The sequence below is a fragment of the Hibiscus syriacus genome, unplaced genomic scaffold, assembly GCF_006381635.1.
Source record: "Hibiscus syriacus cultivar Baekdansim isolate YM2019G1 unplaced genomic scaffold, ASM638163v2 tig00007671_pilon, whole genome shotgun sequence".
NCBI classification, from domain to species: domain Eukaryota; kingdom Viridiplantae; phylum Streptophyta; class Magnoliopsida; order Malvales; family Malvaceae; genus Hibiscus; species Hibiscus syriacus.
This window is the reverse complement of record NW_024062142.1, coordinates 1-10,221: the sequence shown is the minus strand read 5'-3', so window position 1 is coordinate 10,221 and position 10,221 is coordinate 1. Positions and strand designations below refer to the sequence as shown.

The 10,221-nt window shown below is 34.6% G+C and overlaps 1 protein-coding gene across 2 annotated transcripts; it reads right to left on the bottom strand.

Annotated features, from left to right (window-relative positions):
* Nucleotides 1–5,431: 5,431 nt before the first annotated feature.
* LOC120201578 (alkaline/neutral invertase CINV2-like) lies at nt 5,432–8,949 on the bottom strand. 2 transcript variants are annotated; one of them, XM_039202169.1, is made up of 5 exons: nt 8,769–8,919; nt 8,222–8,355; nt 7,065–7,511; nt 6,084–6,642; nt 5,432–5,816 (listed from the first exon to the last, which is right to left on the bottom strand). In XM_039202169.1, the coding sequence occupies exons 2-5, from the start codon at nt 8,333–8,335 to the stop codon at nt 5,524–5,526; spliced, it is 1,413 nt and encodes a 470-aa protein (XP_039058100.1). In that variant the 5' UTR covers nt 8,336–8,355; nt 8,769–8,919; the 3' UTR covers nt 5,432–5,523. The 2 variants fall into 2 exon arrangements, with proteins under 2 accessions (XP_039058100.1, XP_039058099.1); XM_039202168.1 differs by having other exon boundaries at nt 8,222–8,949.
* Between the last annotated feature and the right edge of the window lie 1,272 nt (nt 8,950–10,221).

Here is a 10,221-nt window from a genome sequence, read left to right as displayed (position 1 = left end):
ACTCTAATGCAGTGATTCTATTCTCTTGAGTCTCCCACCATTTAGGTGGATTAGTTTTCTTGCCCCTTCTTCACCAAAGCAGCTAAGTCTTCAATCTGTTTTTGTATCCGCTAAATCAGTTTCCGCCATAGACTGGTTCTTCTTTGTCATGCCCCCCAGAAATTTTTGCCAGAATCAAAGCTCTGAATACCAATTGTTATAGTTTTTGAGAGAAGAAGGAATTAGGAGAAGAATTCAGACGAGAGATAGGAGAAGAAGAATTAGGAGAATTCAGACGAGAGAGAGATATTCATCATTCAATTTGCATAAGGAAATTTACACCAGATTCTGTTAATTATTTAGTTACAATGGCCAATCATTAATTGCCAGTCCAGCTGTAACTAACTGATTCTTCTCTTTCTTCTCTTTCACAGGTACTGGGCCTTCTGTCTTGGGCTTCTCCTTCAGTCCATCCTCTTGCTCGGCCTGCTCTGTAAGTAACCCCTTACCTTTCACCTGATTGAATTCCCAATTTGTTTCTTCAATCCCTAACCCTCGACCTTCATTTCCCAAATGTTCTTCGATATTTTCTCGCCGTTCCTCTTCTTCTTCTCCAATCCTGACACATTTTCACACTTAGCTTGGTTGAAGCTCGAACCTAGACATTAAGTACATAAAAGCCTTATAGTGTACTTTTTTATATAAACAACATATAAATGTTAATATTATTAACAATTTAATTTAAAAATAAAATTTTAATATATTATTTTTTCGAGTTACTCGCTATCATTTCGAATAAGGTATCAAATAGTTCACTTCAACTCGTTAATAACTAAAATCAAGTTCGAACTCGACTCAAATCTATCCAAATCAAGTTTTTATCAAATTTTGACCGAATCAAACTTGAATAAATTACAATCTGTGGTCTCATTTACGATCCTACCCAATAAATTAGGGGGGCAGTTGGCCTAAAGTGCCCACGTAACGTGGCAGAAACCAAAATTTTAAGTTTTTAACTAATACCATCTAATTTAATTAAAGATTCTAACTGTAGCAAAGACCTTTTTTTTTTCTTTTTCACTCCCCCATCTTAAAAAAAGGAACAGAAAATTATGGTGTAAGTTTATCTATCAACATCTTAATCTCAAGTCAACAAGACATGCATGCTTGAGACAAAAAGGTTAGCTCAATAGAGTTGATTCTTTATATTTTTTGACTGTAGAGATGGATGCTACAGCATAAATCAATAACGAAAACTACAATAAAATAAGGGATTTTCAGCTTACAGGGAAACCATTGAGACAGTGATAAAACTATAATTCCATGTCTGCGAGTAATGAGTAGCAGCAGGCAACAAGCAAGAGCCATCAGCAACCGTATAGCACAGCAGTATCATTATCATGATCATCATTTAAATAAATGGAAAACAATTTGCAGAACAATATTGGACAAATGAAGGAGAGAATATGTTTGTTTTGGAAGGGTCATTGTCTTTATGATAGCGAACACAAATGGGAAAGCTGTCCCAGTTAATTCGTCAGCTTTCCTGATATAATCCAATTCAATTGTGAGTCATTTTATGTTAACTAAAAACTAATCAATACTGATTACAAGCTTCTATTCTGCAAAACATAAATACTACTTTATGGTTCATCGGTTTCGAATACACTCACACTGGACCTGCTGTAAAAACAAACAGGCTTCAAGCTGCCCCAACTGTAAACAAATTCCATGTTTGAATTTATTCCGTTGTAGTAAATCTATGGTTTTGATTGCAAATATGCAGTTACATGGTGTTAGAGGAGATTCCAAGGACGACCATGGGCTCCAAGTTGTAAAGATTTAATAAACATACAATCATACACATGTAACTTACAGCAGCAGGACCAAATTTTGTAACCAGCCTTCGTAACGTCCTCAAATCTTAGATGTATTTCATTCATGAAAAATTTGCCGTCCATCTATTACCAGATTATAGGATAACTGCACTTAACCCTATTTAATATTGTTATTAATTTTTTTTCTTCATGAATGAAATGCATATTATCAGATATCTTTCTCAAAATCACATCTTAAAAGTAATTCTAAACCCATCTAAGATTGTTTTAGACAATCTAAAAGTACTTATTTAAGGAGAAGTAATCCCAAGCAAGTACTTTTTTTTTTTTGGAAAAAAATAACATTTGTAAAGTGATTTTGCACCTAAATTGAAAAGATATTTTTTAGCTTTTGTGGTTGAAAGCTCATATCGTAAGGTAATATGGGATAGAAGATTGACAATAATATTACGTGATATGTATATTAAGATTCGGTTTGATATTATGTGATACGTGACAATCATCATTGTCCAACTCCAAGCCAAAGTAAAGATTATACAAAAGCTGACCAACTCTAACTTTAGGAAAATTAATAAAAACACAATTATTCACTATTAGTTTCAATACAAAAAGTGGAGTTTATTGCATATTCAAATGAATCCATAACATAGTCGATTTAGATGTGACATATTTTAAATTGTATTGCATAGTTTACAAATTTACTTTAATAACCATATAACCCATCCAATTTGATATGAAGATTTTAATTTTTTTTCAGTCTTCAAATGAGAAGGTCCAGCCTTAGTGATTTTTTTTAACATGTGCAGGCTCAAATTGAATTTTAGGATCATTATTTCATTCACATTCTATATAACGATCCAAAATTTCAAGTCAACGTCTGAGCATTAATCCGAATTTTATTTGAATAAATTATTTGAAGTATGGGGTCTCATGTGTCGAAATTGAGGTCAATCGTATGAGAGAGATATAATATAATTAATATAAAGATGAGGGATTTTTGAGCTTAGGATGAAAGTTTGGCTGACATAGGAAAAGATTTTGGCTGGTTTGGCCAGAGTTTTTGGGGTAATATGCAGACCACTTTTCTCATCTTTCTCCCATAACCCTTTTTTCTTCTTCATAACCCCTCAACTTCTTCTCTCTTGCTAGAATTGACAAAGGTTTCTTCTTTCATCAATTTCTCATCTTGCATTTTCAATTAGGATACAAGGCAAGGTTCAGTTTTCAGTTACCGAGAAGTAGGATCTTAAATCAGAAGCATGCGAGGCTGTACATTATTGAACGTCGTGTGTTGATGCTGGAGAGACTCCAAGGATAAATAATACCTTTGCCTGATTCACCTGACTTTCTTAAGAGGCATAGATGAGAATCCAAGAGATAGGCACTGTGAATTTCGAACTAAAAGCACTGAACTTTACTTTTCTATATCAATACACTTTTAATTAACTCACCATAATCCTACCCAGAGAATCATTTATAAATAATCAAAACTATAGCCAAAACAAATTCTACCATAAAGAAGAAGGGTCCTAGCTAAAGAAAACATGGCAGCCTTTCATGGGTAGAAAGAAATGAACCTGTGGCATACACAATGAACCGACAAAAAAATGCTAAGTTGCTAACATAAAACTTAAAGAACACTTTCACTACTGCATCTCATCCCTCCTGGTTTCACTCATTGAATAAAATTTAGAAAATATGTTTGACAGATTAGTGAAAGAACAATATAATTTATGCGCTTGGTATTTTCTTTTTGCTTTTCCAATGAATAGTCAACAGAATAAAAGGCAAAAAGAAAGACATCAAGAATGAAATTCATCAACATTAAACATGAATTCAATCATTAAGTTCGTACACTCCCAGAACAAGAAAGGTTGTGAGATAAAAAAATTCACAATAATATGATGAATAGGCAAATGAGTTGAGAATTGTAAAGTTGTACCATCTTCAAATTAAATTAGAAAGAAATCCACAAAATCCTTGGAAATTCCATTCAAATGATAGCTAGAAAAGGAACAAAATTACACCAAGTTATTAGCCACACTACACGAGAATCGAATCAACGAATAACTCAATACATTCTTTGAACGTATAAAATGAAAAGGAAAAAAAGTAATGAAACAGAAGGAACAAACCCCAGAAGAAGAACTGATCAACAACGATGAGCAAATTGACAATGGAATTGATCTAAGGGGATGGTTTGGATCGCGGTTCAGTTTCATGTTCGTTCATGGAGAAATGGCTTGGCGAGCACGAGGGGGCGCTCATAGGCTTCCTCATCCTCATCAAAATCGGTGGTGCTGAGATTAATACAGGAGCACCGCTCCAACGATGCGAAAAATGCAGAAGCCACGCTCTTTCCGACCCGATTAGCCATACGATCTAGCTTGTCACACGATATGAAGCTGCAGCTGTCTTCCATCGCCTTATTTGATCAAATTGTTCGGATGAGATTATTAAACCGCAAATGTTGGCTAATCAGCTTTGTTAAAGAGAGAAGGGAGGAAGGAAGACAGTTGTAAAGTGGCGCAACACTTGGCTTTTGCTAGCTGCTTTCATCTTTTAATATATGGGATGTGTCGTGCCTCAGACGTTTTCTCCTTTAGCCATTGGTTTGGACTTCTTTTCTTTTTAGGTGAAATTATTTCGATAGTCACTCAATTACGAGTGAAGTTTTAGCTTGAACACTTATCTATTAATTTCGTCAATTAAATTATTTAATTATTTAATTATTTAAATTATATCAATTAAGTCATATGTCATCAACAACTAATGATGTGATAATTAAGTAAATTTACAAAAAATTCATTTAATTCTTATTATTTACATATGATTCAATTTGATATTAATTTTAATTTAATTCAATAAATTTAATCTTCTAATAAAATGATGATATATATCACCGTCTGATTAAAAGAAATTTCTTTTAACTTTAATTTATTTAATTCAATATTTTCTCTTTTCAATCAAATGACGACACAAGTCACAATTTGATTAGAGAAAAATTTATAAAATCAAAGTTAACAAGGAATCGAACTCAAGATGTGTGAAAAAGGATTTAGGAGTTTAAGATTGAATTGAGAGATATAAATTTGAATTTGATGGGATAATGAAATGCATGTTTAACCACTAAGACATGTTTAATATTTCATTTAAATATTATACGAATTTATTTAACTATCACATGAGCATTTCTTTACAACAAATGACTTGAATAATATCATCTAGAAAGTTAAGTAATCTGATTGATAAAATTATATATTAGTGGATAAATTACAGATTTTTAGCTGTGATCCTGCCCGTTGGTTGAATGTTAAGCCGGCTGGGGAGAAATAGCAGTGGGACCGTTGCAGTTTTGTTCTTGCCCTTTACAGCTATGGATTAGTTGAAATGAGCTTTGTTTAATCTTTGTCGTGCCGTAAACTGTGCAAGTCTTTGTTATTTACTACTATGCCAAACGGTTGGAATCATAAAATTCCAGGTTTCAACCTTTCTATCTTGACCCCAAAACTCATCATCTTTTATACAACAAACATCAGTGCAAAAGAATTGATCGTTGAGATCCTATTGCAAGAGGGTTATACGACAACAATTGTAACATTCTGATGATTCTCTTTTCTCAACATCATTCTGAAAAAAAAAACATGCTGATGTAAATTTTGCAAGAATATCCTTTCACCAATTACATGTTTCCTCTTGTTTATTCTTAAAATGAGATGGAGCGGGTGAGCTTTGGCTTGGAGATTCTTTTATCTTCTTCAAGAGAGATTATCAGGAGGTTGGCTGGGTTCTCTATCATCAGCTTGGCTACCAAGTAGCCAGAAATGCTCCATGTCTGATATCTCCTTGCTTGCTTCCCGACATAACGCCCCGCCTTACCATCATAGTATTCAGGCCATCCATCTTTGGAAAGGCGCTGTTCTAGCAGCTCTATGGCTCGTTTTGCAATTTGAGGCCTTCCGGTCTTGATACATGCTGCTGTGAGTAGCCATATCAAAGCTGCTTACAATATTCAAAACACCAAGCCAAGAATGTTAAATACCTATGCAGTTAGTTAATCAGGCCATAGAAACTTCGCATTTAAAATAAACACCATTATGGTAACTCCATACCTGGTCATGTTTTACCATTATGGTAACTCCATACCTGGTCATGTTTTACCATTATGGTAACTCCGTAATATTTATCGATGAAATGATTATACTAAAAAAATATGTATTGCAATGCAAATGACATACTTGGGACTATTATGTTAATGACACATACCTGGCCATGTTCCACCATTATGGTAACTCCATCGTGTATTCTTTGGATCAAATCCAGTGACAGTTCTCCAATCATGACCCTCCAGGGCTGGATAAACGATCTTCAAAGGCATCTCTCCGATCAAGTCCTCCCAACGCTCCTCAATCAAATCCATAATTGTTGTTGCTTGTGCAGGTGTAACTAATGAACTTAAGATTGCAATGCAGTTCCCAACCAAAAACCAGCGGAAGTCCATTCGAGCTGGGCTGACATTACCAATCAGATATCCCCCTCGTAGGGGCATAAAATCGAACACCCAATCAGGAATGGACTCAGGGATGACATTGAACTTATTGACAGCAGTGTGGGAATACTCCTCAGTTTTGTAACGATATATGTTGTTTAACTGTGTGAAATCAAGCCAGTAGTAATTTCGGATGTGATAACTGAGAGCTGTTATGCGCTTATCAATGCGTTTGATCAATTCCTTGCCATCTCGCTCTGGTTTCAGCATCTGCCTTGAACACCTCAATGCAAAATAGAAGAGGGCTTGGATTTCGATAGGATATCCATAAATTCCCTGCCAAAGTGGAAGCAAGTTGAATTCCAAAAATTACATTACACTCAATCTTTGTAAATTAAAATCCCAAACTAACAACACTAGGCACTCCGGTACATAAAACGAGTTCAAAAAATATAAATCAAGCTATAATTCCTCTGTCTAAATCCTTGCAAAATTACTGGCATAGTTAAACGAGGTTCAGAACAAAAATATATAAAGTGGTCTGTATGACCTCTCCGCTACTAGACAAGGGCCAGTATAAAATCATGCACTGATAGATCACATGTTCTAAGGGCAACAGAATATTGCCCAGTTAGATTGGCAAACTATATACTTAGCAGTTAGAGCAGTAGTGACCCCTGATCTAGTTTCAAACAGTTACTTCCACATACCACAGAAGTGTTGGAAAAGGATAATTTCATGATATCAGGATAACTTACCATTCTCCTATCAATCATGCTACACCCATCAGCACATAGAAGAGTTGGAAAAGTATCAAATCCATCTGAAAGGCAAAGGTTAAGTATCAGCTTCATTCCTCTCTGCACCTCAGGTTTTTCTGAAAGTGTATAATCATGCGTGCACTTGGTATATGATCTTAGCAGAATGATCCACCAGAACCCAGAGTCAACAGGAGCAACCCTCCCTATGGCACTGCCACCAAAATCTGCAACCAAGGTTTCCCTCTGCCTATGCGAATCATAAAGAACTTTGAAACTGGCAGGCATGACACCTTCTCCAAGTGTAAAGTTGTCTATCCTTTTCTCCCAACCTTGGAGGTGGAGAGTCTTTAACAGGAAATTCTTTACTATCTCTGGATCGCCACCAGCACTGGCTGGCCTCATTAGACAGGCTAAGCCGCTGGGAACAAAGTCTCTTACAAAAACCTGCAAGATAAGAATTGTGCAATCCTATTGGTTCCATGTAATTGGCAATTATGAGATAAGGAATTCAACATCTTTTAAATCGTTCTATCTATCAAAGTAAAATAGACATTAAATATTTACCAACTCCTCTCGGTATTGGCATCTACAACAAGTGTCAACTTTCACATCACATGTATGGGAAAATACCTTCAACATTTGTCTTAAAATAAATTAGAAAAACGTAACGATTCATGATACTAAAATAAGTTTCAACTAAAAATAGTAAAGACAACAATATAACTCCAGTTCCCTGCATTACCTTTACCCACAAATTTGCAGTTACATGGAGGACTGATCATGACGTGCCTACTTTCATCGCAAGTAACGTAACAAGTGTAATCATAGATCGACTTAGAAAACATTATGGCTAAGAATTAGATTAATGGTTCTCATAAATACCAAATTAAGATCTTCATTAACATCATTCAACAAGCAGAAAATATCTCAAAATGCTATAGAATTTAGAAAGACTAGATTGCAGTAAGTAAAAAAAATCTGAACATACACAATAATTCCTAATTAGCCTACTAAAGAAAGGTGTGGCGCATAAACTAACCGTCTAAGAGAAATTTTCATTTTCAAACAAAAGAAAGAATAGTACCATAACAAAATAAGGGAGGTACTGAATTTGAAGAAACAAAAACGATAACGAAGAACTAAACAAATTATACCTGATTGTAATTCAAAGCCTCGGCAGTAGGATCCATAGCCGCAAGGGTTCCAACAGGCAGGCCTTTGTAATATACGTAAGATTTCTTGAGTGTCTCCCACGCTTCTTCCATCATCGCAGTATTTTCTGTATTGTTCAATTTAATTGCAGAGTATATACTATTCGGTTCAAAGTTCTCAAAATTTGTGCCTATGCTAGCACACGACTTCAAGGGTATATGAGCCACGCTGGCATCATCAACGATTTTCTCGTAGCTATGCACTCTCACCATCTTATTTAGCTTTTCCAATTTTTCAGTCGATTCATTTTCTTCCTGCGATTTATATGACTCTCCTTTTCCGATGGAGTCTTGACATTTCTCTTTCGGTATACTTGGATTTTCTCCCTCTCTTGATTCAAGAGGTGCCTCTCCGTTATGAGTTGATTTTACGTCGTCGGTTTCTAAAGAACCTAACAAAGGTTCCTCAAAACATTCAGAAACTTCATCTTCTTTGAAATTCTTTTTCTCTGCTGATGGTAGAGAATACCAAGCAGACTTGAACCCCTGCAACGCGCTGAAATCAGATGATTTCTCGCTCGCTTCGTCACTTTCTTTCTCCAGAGTCTCCAAAAGCTGTTCCGCGATCGGCGTTCTGCGTTCTTCCTTCTGTTGAAGATAGAACAAAGAATCGGCTGGTTCCATCTCTTTTCCCGAAAAAGCTTCTAGTTCTTTCTCACCGTCCCTGGAAAACGGAGTCGGAGAAGGCAGAGGAACCGCCCCTGATTCCTTTGTAACTGCAATAATGTCTCGCATCGATATGAAAGAAGGTGACATCCTAAAGAAAATAAAACATCAGCATACGATATTAAAGAAAGAAATGAATAACATTGTCATTTAGAGGGAGAGAAATATACCTTTGAGAGCTCTTCGTTCGACGTTTGGGGAGGATTGCAAAACTGACTGCTACAGAGAATGGGGCGAGACAAAAATGAAGCAAAAAGGAGGGCGATAGATTGGGAGCTCTCGGCTATATATTATAAGTACGCCTAAAGGGGATGAGCTAGGGAGAAATATTAGGCGATGAAAGAACCAGAAAGCATATTGGGCGCCTGGGCGGGGAGGGGGAAGTGTGTAATGTGTACTCTAATTCTGTTTTGGCGGTTGAGTGAAGAATTTGTTGAGTTTAAAAATTTGGCCTTAACATATCAGTTATTAACGAATATGCCATTTCATTTCAAACCGTGGTCATATGTAAAGGGAACCCGATCGAGTTGCCTAAGTTTTTTAGTATTATATAATTTTGTAACTATTCAATCATGATATATGTTTTTTAGCATTATATAAAATATTAAATTAGTATATATTTTTTATATTTAAAATCAATAATTTATTTTTATCTCTAAAATTTTCCGAGTTGATAGACATTAAACCTATAATTTATAAAAAAAATTACTAACCTAAAACTTTTAATCATTTATTTTAAAGATTATTGATCCTAATTATCATAATTAAATACCTTACAAACTAGTGAGATGTATTTTATAAGTGGAATGTTAAGGTGCCCCAACCCCATAAAATTATTTTTAATTTATATAAAAAACTAAAAAAACTAGATAATTATTAATTATTCTCTAACTTTTAAAAGTTTATATATTCTCTCAAATTAAAACATTGACTCAGTTTCGATCATAAATAACATTTTTTTAACATTTTTTTTCTATATGAATCTTAAAGCTCATTGTTTCTCTTTTTTTATCATTTTGTTTGACAACAATGACATTAATCTTGGTGTTAATTATCGATTGTTTATAATTTTTTGTTTTTCATTATTTTTTATATCATGAATTTATTATTTTTTGTTTTTCAAGTTTCTAATAAATTTTTTCTTTGTATAGCATTTTCTTTTGCTTTTATGACAAATTTTCCTTTGATTTTATGGTACATTTTCGAATGTTGACCTTTTTTTATTTAATTTTTCATGGTTGAATTTAATGTCGCATCGATTGATAAAGTCGTTTATT